Here is a 17,091-nt window from a genome sequence, read left to right as displayed (position 1 = left end):
TATTTATTTAGTATGTTAAAACATTTCCCGTCCGCTGCAACCTAGCAATATTTAGTAAACAAAGTATATTTTATTCACAAAATCAAACATTAAATGAACGATTCCCCCCGTCTGCAGACGAACGCGGGCGATGTTTTCCACAAACTCCGGCGAACACGTTCGAGTGTATTTTGTTCGATAAAATACGTTCGGCCACGACGCCCCTTTTTATGTTTTTGAACAATGTTCTGTTCAAAACATGGCGCAGCAGACCTGGCTTAAAAGATAAAATTTCATGTATCTTTTCGACGCCCTGAGATCTATAATAGAAACTAAGTTAATTAACCTTCTATGCCCTAATTGTTTTGTGCCAGCTATTATTCCTCTGCTATTTGCGGAGTCTGCCCTGATTGCAGTCTCGGTTCTATTTCTCTCTGCCCACTGTTAGCCAAAAACCAGTTTGAAATTGATCTGTCTGGCGCTTGTGGCTTTTTATATTACTCTCTCTATCTCATCTCCTCTCGTTAATCTCTGCCGTGATATCTCGAAACCCGGGGTCCTCTCAAAAAAGAACCCAAAAATTTTGAATTCTTATGAATCTTATAAAAATTATGATTTTCCGATTGGGGAGATTTGCCTGGCGTCATGCCTCTTTGGGAGTCCACAGTCTTTATTTAGATACTATTATTGTAAAATTCCCACGGGAGTGAAGCTCCGGCCAAAATCTAGTAATATTATAAATGCGAAAGTTTGTGAGGATGTATGTGTGTATGTTTATTACTCTTTCATGCAAAATTTACTGGACTGATTGTTAGGAAATTTGGTACACGGGTAGAAGGTAGAATATAACCTGGAATAACAAAGGGTACCTTTCATCTCGAAGTTCCCACGTGAGCGTAGCCCCGGGTCTCAGCTAGTTGTTATATAAAGTGCATGCTGAAATTGCTAATCTGGTATTTAGAAAATAATTTTAAAAAGTATATATTTCGTTAAATATCTCTAACAGCGGTCCACCCCTGTTTCGCTCGGGTAAAAAGATAATAAATTGTATGCCTAAACCTTTCTCAGGAATCACTCTATCTATTGGTGAAAACAGCGTGAGAATCCGTGCAGTAGTTTTTGAGTTTATCGCGAACGGATGGACAAACAGAAGCAGCGGAGGACTTTGTTTCATAATATATAAGGTTTTATATGCAACGTTAGATATGGGAAAATAACTTCGTTAGAAAACTTGCAGAGCTCTGAGAAAAGAAGCATTTTGTCGCGCCGAAATCTACGGAACTCAATATTCAAGGCAAGTCGCGGTGGACTCTAGTTATGTCTGACGACGCAATGCCTACAAACGAGGCGAGACATTACAGAAACACCGCCCTTTATTCCTGCGTCCCTGGTACTTGTTACGGGAATGCCTTTTCGAAATCCCGTTGTAACTTTGGGAATTTCTGGATAACGTGGACATTTGGATAGTCTACAGCGCGCGACGACCTACTTCAATTAAACTGTTTTTTTTTTGTTCATTTAGACGAGAGCTATTACTCCATTTACCATTTAATTCAAGTTCGATGATGAGACAACAACAACAGCTAAGCGGGCAAACAGACATACGGCTCACCTGATGGGAAGTTTTCACCGCTGAGCGATTTCTGAAATTAATATTCTCACACCATTTTTTATGAAATCCTTGTTGTAGTATCATCTAAATCCATGACATGGCTAACTCCACAACCTCAAAGTAACTAAAGTATCTCATCAGTTTTCATTTATAGATTAGGAAATTTCTATAAGTCAAATATTCTCCCTTATAGCTAAAAATACCGAAGGCTGTTATCAGAGTAAATATTCGAATCGATTCAAGTTTGTAATCCATGGGAGAAAGTTTCAATATTCAATGTTAATGTCATGTAAATACAGAGGTACCCACCCCACACAGAAGGTAAACACGATCCCCAAGGCGTCCTGAGCCAATACACTAATCATCAAACTCCATTATTGCCACACTACATACCCGGAGTCAGATACACTGGACAATGACCACTGTATCAATAGATTAATAACGAAAACACAACTTTTTTCTATCACATAATACTTAATTTGATTGCACTGCACCTACTATAGCTATGGGTGAAAATCAACGCGTTGGTCCCCGAGGAGCAATATTATCGTTGAGCCAAGACCATTTTGTACTGCCACAGCACACATACGAGTACACATTACTTATATGTGATTACCTGTGCACTTAATTGTTGTAGTTGTGTTATTTTTATTTTGATGTATGTGTGTTCTGTAGCTGCAAATAAAGTTTTTATCTATATACGAGTATCTAGCTCAACAGCTAGACACTCGTAGATAGATAAAAACTTTTAAATATCACGGCCCGCGGCGTTATTACAAACACAAATTTTATTATAGATACATCGTCAATACGTCGGCTCGAAAATTGGCATCTTTAGAGGCCGTGAACGTGACCCAATTTCCCTATTACATTATTACTCTTTCTTCTCTCTCTTCTCATCCTCGCCTGTTTGCACCCTATTACATTTTCCGATGACAATATGCCCTTGTTTACAGAGTCCGCCTCGAAAACTATGAGCAGTGGTGTGCCGTGGACGCCGTGACGCAGGGTTGCGCCGGCGCACCGAGCGCGTGCCGCGCGGCCGTGGTGGCCGTGCTGGGCACACAGCTGAGGGCCGCATGCGCGTGCCGCGGCACGGACTTCGCCCAGCTTTACGATTGCCTTGGCTGGCAGCGGCTGCTGTGGTTGAACCCTTGCGTTGGTGAGTCGGACAAACGAATCTCACAGGTTCCCAAGGAAGATATTAACAGCACCTTTAGGGTTGGCCCAGGGCCTTAGAAGCAGCTAAAGATGGATGTCTCATACCAAAACAAAAAATACTGAAGAACGCAACGTCCCTGCTCATGCTAAAGTGGTTCTAAGGTTAGAAGCCATGCTGATTTGCGCTTTGAACTCTGCTGAGGTTCATTCAGTAAGATATATTACAAATTGTGGATTTTCTTCGTAAGGGAGATATTAGAAGCAACCATACCCGTAGAACATGCGTGAAAAGAGTGTTGAGTATAGAAGAAGCGAGTGGGATTTGTTCAGGATCGTGGTAAGTGAAAATAGATGTAGAAACAGGCGTAATAATTAAATGTAATATGTAAATGTACCTTGTATTAAATTATTTTCAAACCCAACTTACTCTTTCAGTGGAGGCCCAAAGCGACTACCACATTAAGACGTACGGCCACCTTACGACAATTGACAACGCCATCAGCTACATGACCGTCCCGCCGTCTGTCCGTCATCACCCCACCACCCACAGACACCCCAAGCATGATCATGAGGAGAAGGCACCTATTGAGATCCAGATTATCGTAAGTACTTGAATTAGACTACTTGTATGGACTTAATTACTGGATGTCTCCGGGGATCGATGTATGTTAGTTACTCTCACTTGTTGTCCAGATATTCCCCGCAGGAACAAAGACCCAGTGCACATTTTTTTTAGATTTACATACTAGTTATGTACATCTTCCCTAATATTTATCTAATATTGCCGAGATAAATGGGAAAGAAAATCTCCTATGACACTACCATTACTGTTGGTAATAAATACTAACGAAACCAATAACAATATTATAATATCTACTTCTATCGACTTCAGGAACCCGAAATCCCAAACATAACAACCCAATCTCACCCGACTGAAACGCCAGTCGACGCCGAAGAACCTACTGCTGTGGTCAAAACCACGACCGAAACGACCACCGTTGCGACTACTACGACCACCTCGACCACTACAACTACAACCACGACGACCACTACGACCACCACGCCGAGGCCGACCACGACGCTGGAGCCAGCGAAGTACTGTGTGGTGAAGAAACCGGAGAATGATGAACAGGCGCAGTATATTAAGATGGGGGAGACCAGACGAGTGAGTCATTTTTACAAGCTTTTATTTACTTTCAGATGATGTCTGTCAGTAACCAAATCATGCATGTTAAATATCACCTACTTTCACTTGTCCTACCGAGTTGAAATTTTCAGTTTGTATGCATTGATCTGATGGTGCACCCAGAATCAGCTCCCACGAAAGAACTCCTCGGCGATTAACTGCACGGGCATTTTTTTTGTCACTCGTTGAATGCTGTAGCATGTAGATCTGTCTGACGACAATAAAAACTTTTAGAAATATTATCATGTTTTCGAATGTTTCATAAACTAACTGATGAATGAACGTAGGTTTCTTGCACACATAAAAAACATTGCGTGGTTTCTTGACTATTTTGTTTGTAGTACATATTGGCTGTTACTTTTTAAATTGAAAGCTATTATATTACATTTCTTGAAAATATGTCATCATTCCAAATTTATTACTTCCATGAAGAAAACATATCATTTATTCCTTAGAACTTAGAACATGGTAATACAAAGATGTTAAAGTAGTACGGTACAGAATATTCTGCCTATTAGGTTAGGTAGAGGAATATTAATTTCAAACAAAGATAACAATTGACGCTGTATCATCTATTTGTATTCCAGCTGTATCGCTCAGCAGAGCTGGCAGAATGCACGGACCTGTGTTTCTGCGAGGCGACGCTCCAGGTGTCCTGCAAGGTGGCCTGCGTCCCGCGGGCTCCGTGCTCGTCCCGCCTGGCGCACTACTCCCACGCGGCACCGGCGTACCAAGCTTATAGAGGGCGCTGTTACTGCTACTCGGGGTCTTTCATCTGCATGAGACCTAACCCCGGTAAGTGATATTCTGTAGTCTTGCAGAATGAGTGCTTCATCAAAGAACACCTAGAAATCCATCTGATTTCTATGGTCCTCTCTCGTCTCGCTCCCTTGATAAAATACAATAATGAAGACGAAAAATGTGTATGTGAGTGCAAATCATGGTTCATCTTCTATCATGTTAGGACAGAAGATTAGTCGAACCTTCAAAACCTTATTTTAAAGGTGACATAGATTTATTTTACCTTCAAAAGAATCTTATTTTGAAGGTGATAGATTTTTTTTACGCTGATCCCAGGATTTGCAACATCAAAGCCGCGAATGAAGCTGGAAACATGTGGAGATAAGAACTATTGTCTTTGTTAATTTCCAGGAGAATACAAGCTTCCAGAAGGGGTCTACCTGTTGCTTGGCTTCAGTTCTGTGGACGAGGCCTTGCTGAGGCCCCACACTGGCCTCGGAGCTGAGGATGCTGTTCGTCTTCTTCAGCAGTACATGAACGTGGTTGACAACGATGGGGTAATTATTTATTTTCCGCTCATGGTCTTCTAAGTTCCAACCCCCACTAAGATTTCTCTGGTTCAACTCCTATTCTGATGTGTGTTACCCTGAGCTTAATGTAGATCTTCTTACCTGGATCGTCTTTTTAATAATACCCGTAATCCCTTCGCTTTTTATTAGTTTTTGTTACATAGATAATCATTCTTAAATGATAATAATAAATTTCAGACAAACTGCACCCTAACCCTGTTCAACATCAGCAATGAGAACGTCATCATTTCGGCGAGCGTGCCGCCCAAGGAGCAGGAGCTCCTGAGGGACGCTGGAGAGGCTCTGCTGGACAGGGAGAAGGTAACACCAAGGAATAATAAATAATTTAAGGTTCCACATTTGGATAGGACCACTCTAGGGAGGATATGGAGTGTTCTTATTCGAGGTAAGTAAAGGACATAGCTTAGCAACAGTGGCATTCCCAAGGAGAGTTGACGTCAGACAAGACAAGCGATTGGCTGTTAAAATCACAGCCGAGTCTTCAAAACCCGGGTTTCGCGGCAGCTGCGAGGTGAGAGAGAGAAAGAATTAATGTATATAAATACATATGGTCAAATCACACAGATTCAGTTAAAACGTAACGTTAACGTCAAAGTTGATGGTGCAACCCACCTTAATAACAAAAGAAACCACGTTGTAGAGACACCTAAATAATTAAGCTAATAGTCATCGATATTATAATGCTATAAGCATTATACGAGCTACTAACATATAATACAATTAACAATATCCTTATGTTTGCATTTAATCGACATTTATAATATTCCAGGAGGAATGCATCGACGTCCTCAAAGAGGTGAAGTCTCGCATCAACTCCCAACACGAAGACATCTCCTCCCATCTCTTACTCTCTATCTTCAAGATCGCCGAGGTCGACGTGGTCTACCCCGCGCCCCCCTCCGCCTCTCACTCCCTTCAGCCCACCGCCACCCTCTACACCCTTATCGTCCTTCTCACTCTTCTCTACAACTTCGAAGACTTCTTCTCTTTTACACTTCCCAACAAAACCGTCAATTGTTTCTCGAATTTACTCGATGGTAAGGGCTATCATTCCTTAGATATTTACTTCAAACAGAGATATATTTTAAAAGATTTTGTATCTATTTTAAAGAGATATGACATATATGTAGCTGTTGAGAACACTTGGCACCATGCACTCGCTTTAGATAAAGCACGAACGAAACATATCACAAATGATTTAGTTGTAAGTGTAATAGGTGTACTTATAGATAATTGTAAGAAAATGATACATATCATAAAAGCTGTGAGTATTACAATATTTACTAATTTTAACGTACTTGTTGCTGATGCAATTATACCTAAATATTTTTCTAGAGATGTGTATTACCAAATTGGATGTACTGTAAATTATTCGAGGCTTTTTGATGATTTCCGTTTTGAAGATGTCGCGTCCTCTACTTATGGGATTCTGAAATCCGCTAGCTTAGGACTCTAGTGGTAGATCGAAGACTGTGATGAACTAAACATATCATAGTTAATGTATTTCGTTTGATTTTCGTCTAGTACTGGTGCTTGTTAGTGGATCTTAAAAGGCTGGGTTTTGTAAATAAGTGTATCATCGCCTTTTACACCGTTATTAGTTCTTTTTATATCTATAGTAGATATTTCATTATGCAGCAGACGTAAGTTCACTGTACCTTTTTCTTAGTTACCAGAAATAATTAAATTTTTATTTTTTTATCTGTTCATATAATTAATCAATAATCTTAAGAGCGAGGTTTTTGTCTTGTACTCTGTACCCTACTATAGATTTTGCGTCACTGTACGACACGAATTTGCATTGTCTTTTATTCAAAATATGTTTTAAAAAACATTGGTGATATATTTATAAGATACCTTTAATTTATAAAGCAGCAGAAAGAAATCAACAAATTGTCTCTCAGTGAAAACTTGGTTGTGATTGTGAACATTTCACAAGAGATACACTGATACAGATACCGTATCACGCCTTTTATACCTTACGGGGTAGACAGAGTCAAGAGTTGAGTAGAGAACTCAAAAGTCATATTTAATGGATCATTGCTAACCTTGAACATGAATAGGTTATACAATAGCATATAATAATATCCAATTTATAGCTCTTTCTTATTGGCTTTTACAATTTTGCGTTTAGTAAGAGATGAGAGCTATCCCAATCGTACAGAAGGTACTTTTTATATTTCCGAATTAGTTCCGTAAAATAAATAAAAGTTTTATTAAATGTTATCAGTTGTTAATATACATAAGAACTATGCTATTGAATTCTCCACCGACTAAAGCATATCTTTTAGTAGAAAGAACAAGAATAAATGTTATCGTAACGAATTGAGAACCTCCTTTCTTATTTGTATTTAAGTAAAAATAAAATTTTGTATACCTCAAGCTTTAATTTTACCACTAAATGTGGAGTAGTCTGTGTCTGCTGCATGAAAATAATCCTTATTTCTTTTACCAATAGGTATAGTTTGGTGTACTCGTAGTGGTTTATACGCCTTTCTGTTAGACGACTGTAGTAGATTACAGATCAATGTGAATGCACCATTAGAAGGTACAGTGGCGGACAAAATTAATGGCATATAATATTACAGACAGTAAGTAAGTATATTTGTATTATTTAGTCATATAAACTATAGACTTTTTTCTTGGGAACCGGGAAAAATTTAAATAAATAACTTAGAAAGAATCTGAGATGAAAATAAAGATATATATTTCTTTTCAGTACTTACGAAATCTCCAAATATATTATAACAACAACATTTATTGTTATAAAATAAAATTGGTTGCAGTAAAATTTACAACGTTAGCTACAGACAATGCTCTTATAATTTTTTTCATTGGTCCGTAACATTCACAAATACTCGTATACCTAGGTATACGGAATATATTATGATTGCTTACGATGGGATTTTTATTTTCTGCATGCGAATACAAATATTCACGATTATTTATTTCAATTCATATCTATTACAACGGATATTTTTATACCATAGCCAAAAATAAATAAATTCAAATAACATATTTTTTTTTGATACGTTTTTATTGACAGAGCTGACCAAATTCAAGTTGATATTTGTTCGCTCGTTAAATTTAATTTTTCAAATAATGGTATCGATTATGATTTCAACATACTAGATATTGCCCCGAGCTTCGCTCCCGTGGGATATTTGATATAAAATATAGCCTTTAGCAATATTTAATAAGGTACCTCTCTAATGGTGAAAGAATTTTTGAAATCGGTTCGGTATTTTCGGAGATTTCCCGCCTCAAAAATACAAATTCACAAACGCTTACCTATTTATAATAATAGGATATATTTATTTAGCGCAATTATTTATGTCCGCCACTGTATCCTCATAGTTAAAGTTAAGTAGTGAACACTTAGATTTAATGTTCCGGGACATTACACTATAGGGTACCTACGTAATGTGTTAAAATGGTAAAGATGGAAGCTTTAATTTGAGGTAGATATAGATCTTGTGTTCTGTAATGATAGTTAGTACAAGTACTTAGAATACTGTGTACAAATCTATTATGTTAGAAAGCTTCATCTGGTATAGGTCACTTTGACAAAAATACTGTTTAAAAATATATGTCTAACTAATCTATGTGAAACAGTCAAGAGTGAAATAATATATATATATATATATATATATATATATATATATATATATATATATATATATATATATATATATATATATAACATTTTTATTTAGCAGATCTAGTATCTGTTGCGTTTTTATATTTTACGAACAACAACAAAAAACAATGTTTAAAAAAAAGTTAATGAGACACCATAAACTCGTCAAATAAACACCGCTTTCACCACATGGTTAAGTACCTGATCTCAAGTCAAGTTACTTGATTTTTAACCCCCCCACGACAAATGGAGTTATAAGCTTCACTTGTCTGTGTATCTGTATGTCTGTCCGTGGCATCGTAGCAGCCAAACGGCTGGACCGATTTTGATCTAGTTTTTTTTTTTATATACAATTATCTGGTCAGAATATTGCAAAACTAATCATGGTTGATATGTAACACCCTTTTCTGCATCTTTCATGAAAAGGGACATGTGTAACAAGAAACCAAAGATGCACAACTATTAGGGCCAATGCAGACCTAATGCGGTATGCGTATGCGTCGGAGTGTGTGTGTCACAAAGTCAAGGCATGTATTCTGAAAATAGACCTTCACAGGATTGCTTTCACGTCAATTTTTTTAGTTTCGTATACAAACTAAGTACTAACATGTTACACACTGCTACAACACTAGTGAAGTTGTATTGTGTGAAATTGTACGAAACGTGACACACTAACTGCTCTGCTAGTGACGCTGCGATCTGCGTCGTCGACCTTAGACAAAATATCGCACGGGAACGTCTGACTCATCACAAAATTCGCGTATCATGTGACATTACCACTGCAGACACAAAAAAAGAGGGGAAAAAATGTTTTTTAATTTTATATATGTGAATTATATTTAACAGCGGGTAAATAGCCTTCAAAATCTTCGACTGTTTAGCAATAGGCACCAATCCTACTAAATGCGAAAGTTTGTGTGGATGTGTGTGTGCATGTTTGTTACTCTTTCACGCAAAATCTACTGGACGGATTGTTATGATTTTTGGTACACGTGTAGATTATAACCTGGAACACCACAATACTTTTTATTCCGAATTTCCGAAGGGAGCGAAGCCCCGGGGCGCAGCTAGTAGTCAAATATAGGTCAAAATAACTTCGTCCATTGAAAAACGGTACTTGTTGTTTCATAGTGTACGTACACATACATATACTATAGATTATAAGACCACATAATTTATTTTGAGTAAATATATTGATTTCAAAAATACATAATATTTGAAACTATACATATCACTGTCAAGTCCCAAATCACGTCATATCGCACTATCACGCTTTAAGCCTCAAGATATTTTCCCTCGTATCATATTTTTAAACAATTTAAAAATATAAATTGATTGTATAGAAATGAATTCAATGTGAAAGTTTTATTTGTAAATTGAGACGTGTTTTGATAAAGGTTGATTTTAATATTTTTATTCATGTGTGACAAAAAAATTATGCAAATTTCATGTTAACGATACATATCAATAAAGCTCAATTTTATACCTATCGTACTTCTAGCATAGATGCAAAGCAAATGGCGTAAGTACATACATCTTTATGTAGCTTAGATTAGAGAGACGTAGGTAAATTAAGAAATTTACAAAGAAAATAGTAGAAATATTTCTAAAATAAATGTTACATTCTGTTGTAGGCGTTTTTTGTCGTAAGTTTTTTTTTTGTATTTGCTAATTTTTTATATATATTATATGAATTATTAGATGTACTTCTGTTCTTCGTTTTTGACAATGTTAAATTATACAAATCGTGGAATATTGGTTCATTAATCAATAACGTACTTCTGAACATATCGTGCACATCGCCTATGCCTTCCGTGTACAGTACATAAGATATAGATATAGTTAAAATATACAAACATTGAATATTTGAATTGTTTACTTTTTAAATAACCTTTGTAGCACTTCACTAATGTAAAACTAATATTTTGTTAATCAATCTTATATTTATAACACCTTTTATTGGCACAAGTGAGAAAAGAAAAGCGTTACTAAGTACAAATAAATATAAAACAAATATCAATCATCCAAGCCTATTGCGTTATTATGTATTCAGCATTCAGCATTTTCTTTTCATCGCCTTTAAGCACAATCATGTCTCACATAAATATGAGCATTTATTAATATATTGAATCTTTAAAAATATATTGTAACGCTTCACTTATCACAAGTACAAAATAATAAAATGTGACGTTCCATGAATAAAGGTAACTCATGGTGGATTTTAATTACGCATAATCGTGTAATTTTTTATACACAAAAACACAGAAACACTATTTCTATTATGTGTTCCTCCCATAGAATGGAATGCGCGCTTTGTCTTATTAAATAACAACATATATCGCTATTCATTTCTGACTGGTACCAACATAATATACTTAAAATAAGAACATTGTTATTTATTGGTATTTTAGACAAGTCACGAATGTTTTGTATCAGAAAATATAATGCGTGCTGTATTATGTGACATGGCCATTATGTTTCAGAAAGCATGTAATTTCAGAACCTTTTTTTATCTCTAAGGGTATACTTACTTATAGTGAGTTACTTGTCAAATCTGACGTTGGCTTTACCCGGGGCATTTAGACAAAATGGCGTACTTTACATCTGTCTGCGTTTAATTACGTCAAGGTCAGCGAGCATCTAAACGTAGAGACAGAGAGAGATAAATATGTATATTGCAAATTATTATATGTCATATACATGTAATTAGTAGGTACTCCGTAATACCTACTAATGCCATGGTCATATATCAATCTCTCTGTATATCTGTCTCTCCTTCTCTCTCTTATCTGAGCATTTTCCCGATTTCTCCTCCACTTCACACGTATCATCCCTGACCACAACACTTCTTAGGTTTGCTCCTTCTGCAACGCGGAAGTGGCATAGCAGCAATTCGTTACTAATATGCTAGTTTTCTCAAGGTGTTGCCGTACCAGCGTGGACAGTGCTGAGGTTGTTGCACATTTACCATCACAGTACATATAGCACGCATTATATCAATAGTTATAACTGTATACTATAAGTTTTGTTTGTTCGATTATCGCTTAAACTTAAGTTGTTGGGTGTTAGTCGGTACTGCAGACTAGTTGTCTCAATGTATAGCAATATTAATGGTAGACGGATTTAATATCGGTTTGGGAAACCTCATTACAAATGGTTTTGGCGGGAAAGTGAAACTGGAGTGTTTTTTTTTTAAATCTTACAATCGAAAGTCATTTTGACAGTCTTATAAATCATCGCAGAAAAAATAAAAGTGCAGTGCAGTTTTATCTCATGGAATTAGTAGTTGTACGAAGTACTTATTAAATCCATGGTTTATCAAATCTTGTTCTGATTTTAAAAACTGGCCTTCTACGAGCATCAAGATGTGTAGAGCTTTGTAGCGAGCGACGCAACGTCGTCGTCTCGTAGAAGAGGAGCTACGAATTCGTAGCCAACATACATTTCGTAGAATTCAAAAATTCATGCCAGCTATACGCGATACTGTTTACCAAAATTTGGTGGCTCGGCATATATTGCCGGTCTTTCGTTGCAGTAAATAAAATCTCTCATATGAACTACGCAATGTTGGTGCATAGGTACGCGGCATTTGTCCGAGTTCGGTGATAGTGGCATTAAATAAAAATCTTTTCTCACATCTTTACGTGTACGTTTACGTGTACGACAACTTGCCACTATATGGCGATATGTAAGTAGCCGTAATGTCTTAGGTGATACCAGTGTTAGTTACACATTCGATAATGAAGATCAAAGATCTTTATAAATAAATTTTGACATTTTTTTTGTAGCAAACATTTAGTAGTGTTTGTTTCAATTTCTCTTTTTTTTATCTATGGTTTGTTTCCAAAAAAAAAAAACTTAATGCCAATACTCAAGCCAATGAAAGAATAAAGACAGTGTCAAGACTTTCAACATTTTTTACCAATAAAAAATTGTATTGGTTTACCTACTTTCAAAAATGTACCTATCGAAATTGATTTTTTCCGTTCTATACGTCTTCTCCCCTTTATTTATTTTTATGATGTTTAGAAAGTTGTATCATCAAGCAATCGCAAAAGTCGTCTGAGTAAATTTCCAAACCGATATTGAAATAATAAACGAAAATTGTGAATACACACACCGTAGTGATATGCGTAACTGAGCTTCTAAAGGTTATATAATTGTTTTATACACTATTACTTGTATTACATAAATATATGGTATTATTTAGCCGCTGTGCCGCAGTGGCATTCATTTTGTTGTAGCTAATAAAGTGATTCATACAAAAAAAAAAGTGTTTTTCTATCAGTTTTCATCATTCCTTCCACGCATTTAATGTTTACAGATTGGATTATTTTCTTTTGATTGAATCTCAATATTTTTAATTTTTATTTGTGTATATTGATATTTATTGTCAGTAACTAAATAGCCGATCATATACTATCGCCCCAAACTCGGACAGTTTAGTCAATAGTCTCAAAATAGTATGGCATAACCCGGCTTCAAACTTATTGATTTCCAATAGGATAATGTGTTGGGGACTGTGATCTAGATACCACCGAACATAACCTTTAATCATAATCAAAGGTTACATACCTATCACAATAGGGAGGCAAATTTGCTAATTATACTCACATTACAGTAAATGTACATTTTTTTTCTGTACACTATTTTGGACGAATATGCTTCTAGCTCTTGGATTAGTTATTGTTTAATGGATGTTAAAAACCAAACGCCCGGTTGACGTAAACAAAGTGACAAATTTTGACTAAATCGAGACTTATTTGAAAAAAATAAATGATAGATATGTTGGTACGCTAGTATTACATTAAGTAGGTAATGGGTGGAAAAAAGAAATAAAATCCAATTTTAAAACAAGCTTAAATATTTATTGAAATTATTAGATACAAATAATAAAACAAATCAGTCTCAAAATGGCACTGCCACAATAATACACTTTGGGATAATTTCACAGTCACAGCTTTGGCGATGGGTTTCGAGATGTTCACTTCGTCTGCGGCTCCTTGTTGTCACTGGTGCCTTCGCTCTGGTCCTTGATCTCCTTGCGCACGGGTCCCGTCTGAGCGATGGGCACCTTGCGCTCACCCTTGACCGCGTCGGGCACCTTCAGCGGCGCGGTGATGGTCAGCACGCCATCAGACGACAGCCGCGACTCCACAGACTCCGGCGCCGCGCCCTCCGGCAGCGCGTACCGCCGCACGAACTGCCGAGAGATGTAGCCGTGCTCGTCCTTCTTCTCCTCATGCTTGCCTTCCACCACCACGAACCCGTCCGCCGTCTTCACCGAGATCTCCTCAGGCGAGAAATGCTGCACGTCCAAGTTGATCTGCAACTTGTCCTTGTCGGCCTTGATGTTCGAGCCGATGTCCCGCGCCGCCGCCGCCAGCTGTCTCCAGGGTCTGTAGTAGTCTACGGACAGTAATGGACTCGCCACAGCTGTCAGTAAATCGTCCGGTGTCAACGCCAAGCCGAAATCTTGATCTAGCAGCCGGCTAGGCCAGTGGCGATGGCGGTAGCGCGGCGATTCGTAGCCAAATACAAAAGGTAGAAGCGACATTTTTCTTCTTCAATATACTTTCTTGAATAACTCTCAGATAATCAGAAATTGTTCCGAAGAAATTCGAAGAACACTTGCTTTGACTTGTTATGATCGCTTTGTAGCTCACTCGTGCGTTTGTTTTGATATCACTGCCGGCGAGACGCCCCACGAACGCTTTTATACGCAAGCAAGCGCCATCTAGTATCGGATAGAAATTACTCGAAGTTGGAACATGCATTGCAATGTAGTCAGGGGAGCTCAATGCCAAAGGGTCGCAAATCGCAACCAATGCTCTGACGCGACGACCTATGCATTAATAATGTTATCAATTTGCGGAGTCAAAACAAATACGATTAAATAATTCATAATTTCCAATTAAAACTAATATTAATTTATAAGTCGTTTAAGTAAATATATGGTTAGATATTTAAACAAACAACATTTATTCAGTTATCGCTGGTTAAATGGACGGATACCTACCGCTATTGATATTAATATTTGTATTTTATTTTAATATGTATTATTTGTACATTAAATATATTACAAAGATATAAACAAAATGTTTAAATATTAATAATTGCATATTATATAAAAATTTCATTGTTTGCCAAGTATCTGCCCGGGATATAAAATTTTAAATGTTAAACACATTCAACACTATTGTTAATTTAATTACCTACATGTAAAAAAATACCAGAAAATTTTCGAGATCGATAGGATTTTAGAATATCGTAAAGAAATCTACTAAACAAATAATTATGATATAATTTTACAAAACTTAAATTATTAACGAAGAATGTAAAGTTATAATTATTTAAATTTTATATTTTATTTCAAATATTACATTAATAAATAGTTTTTTTTTATTGAAATAATAAATAAAACATAAGAAAATATTAAGTTATTAAATGTAAAATTTACACCTAACGTATAGTGTAATAAGCATTTTTTATAGCTATTTTAAATATTAGGTTAGTTGTTAAAGTGTTGCCTTATTTTGCACGACGATTGTATAGAATTTACATGCGTTAAAATTCAGTTAGCACGGGCCTTCACTCATGCGCGATGCGGGCCGTGCGTTGGTAAGCCCTGTGTTTATCGCGAACGTCCTAGTCCTTGACCGTTCGAAGCATCTCGAAAATCCGAGAAATTCTGTATCAGTGTCAAGGTCAATTTTGTATTTGTTTATACATTTTAACCTTAAAATAAGGAAGGTCCTAAATTCGTCGTCGCGAACATTTTTTTCATTTTATTATGGCTTTCCACGCGTTCTTCATTTGAATTTTATTGAAGAACTGCAAGAATATTACTGAAAATTCTTTTAAGAGAGTTTTAGATTAGAGAATAATGTGTTGTCTGCATGTCTGGCGTCTGCGAAACATTTTATTTCGCCAACCTTATGGTGAAGCCTGATTTAGTAGGTACCTAATTTAAAATAGGTTAATGTTGGTAGGCTAAATAAGTACTTTATTAAGTATTTGATTCACAAATTAATTCTGTTCACTACCTATTTTAAAAAATTCACTCATCATTTTGATTAAATATCTCTCGGAATATTCAGAATATTATAGGCATAGGTAGACACCTACGCTAATTGCCAGATAAAAGAATCTGATCATTAAAAAAATATTTTAAAAGGGTATTGCACTGGATTATGGCACTATTTATTTATTTTTGTGCGAGCTTATTGATTGGCACAGTTTATCGGTAGGTAAATATTATAATTTAAAATGTTTACATTTAGGTATCATTTCTATAGTCAAACCATGACATGGTTTTGTGGAATTTTGTAAATTTCATGCATGTGTACATGTATAGAAACATACCTACAAATAATATACATTATACCTACGTTTTGAAGAAATAAGTAAAATAGGTACAATAAAATTAATATAGCAAAAGTAGCGAAGCGAATCAAAAACCCTAGAAATTTCTACTCTATACTAGATGTCGCTAATGACAATAATACCACACAAACAATGTTCACGCACACATCTGTAACACTAGGTACATTGAATAACGCACACATGGGCATATCATACACAAGTTCGAGATTTTTATACTCTACGCTAGATGGCGCATTGCTATTGATACGTAGAGCTGTGTGCGATAGTATATCGATTGTATCATAGTCTTAATACTATCGACATTATTTAAGGCTATCGGTAATGACGATATAATTCTATACTATCGATTCCATCGGTTGATAAACTGAGTTATATTATTACGATATTTATGTTAACTAAAACTTCAAAATATGTACTATAATAACTATCGATAGTATCAATCGGCGTTGTATATTACAATAATAGTATTTTATGTATTTTATAGCAACTATCGATAATGAAATATTATAAGAGTGTAAACAAAAATTGTAGCGCTTTATTTTTTAATTCAATACCATCCGAACTTCGCGCTATAGCCGGAAGAAAAAAAAATTCTAGATAATCACACGTTATTGATAGTATCCAAATCATTTTCGTTCCCGACGATCTTGTCTTGCTATTGATACAATGATTTACGAGGTCAAGCATCGATAATGGATCTGTCGACACTCCATCACTAGTTTTATAATTCGAGAATGTTCTATTCTATTTTTCGATAGATGTCGCTGATGTTAACACTGACGCAAGCATTATAATG

General features: G+C 36.1%; 2 protein-coding genes across 7 annotated transcripts in view; one reads left to right on the top strand and one right to left on the bottom strand.

Annotated features, from left to right (window-relative positions):
• Gfrl (Glial cell line-derived neurotrophic family receptor-like) overlaps positions 1-8,907 on the top strand; it is a 173,886-nt gene extending 164,979 nt beyond the window's left edge. For all 6 annotated transcript variants that reach the window (XM_064436738.1, XM_064436736.1, XM_064436737.1 and 3 more), the window contains 7 exons: positions 2,548-2,753; positions 3,188-3,354; positions 3,645-3,917; positions 4,526-4,733; positions 5,091-5,236; positions 5,447-5,569; positions 6,039-8,907. In XM_064436738.1, the coding sequence (XP_064292808.1) occupies positions 2,548-2,753; positions 3,188-3,354; positions 3,645-3,917; positions 4,526-4,733; positions 5,091-5,236; positions 5,447-5,569; positions 6,039-6,725 (1,810 nt within the window). In that variant the 3' untranslated portion in view covers positions 6,726-8,907. The remainder of the gene's footprint in view (positions 1-2,547; positions 2,754-3,187; positions 3,355-3,644; positions 3,918-4,525; positions 4,734-5,090; positions 5,237-5,446; positions 5,570-6,038) is intronic.
• Positions 8,908-13,755: 4,848 nt separating this feature from the next.
• On the bottom strand, positions 13,756-14,617 carry LOC128680247 (protein lethal(2)essential for life-like). The gene has a single exon (XM_053763279.2). The coding sequence runs from the start codon at positions 14,464-14,466 to the stop codon at positions 13,894-13,896; it is 573 nt and encodes a 190-aa protein (XP_053619254.1). The 5' UTR covers positions 14,467-14,617; the 3' UTR covers positions 13,756-13,893.
• Between the last annotated feature and the right edge of the window lie 2,474 nt (positions 14,618-17,091).

This window comes from Plodia interpunctella, chromosome 23 (assembly GCF_027563975.2).
Source record: "Plodia interpunctella isolate USDA-ARS_2022_Savannah chromosome 23, ilPloInte3.2, whole genome shotgun sequence".
NCBI lineage: Eukaryota > Metazoa > Arthropoda > Insecta > Lepidoptera > Pyralidae > Plodia > Plodia interpunctella.
The sequence above is the reverse complement of the archived record's forward strand: the minus strand, read 5'-3'. Positions and strand labels throughout refer to the sequence as shown.

Excerpts from the sequence above, each read along its gene's own strand:
- LOC128680247 (XM_053763279.2), bottom strand. The coding sequence starts at position 14,466 with ATGTCGCTTCTACCTTTTGTATTTGGCTACGAATCGCCGCGCTACCGC.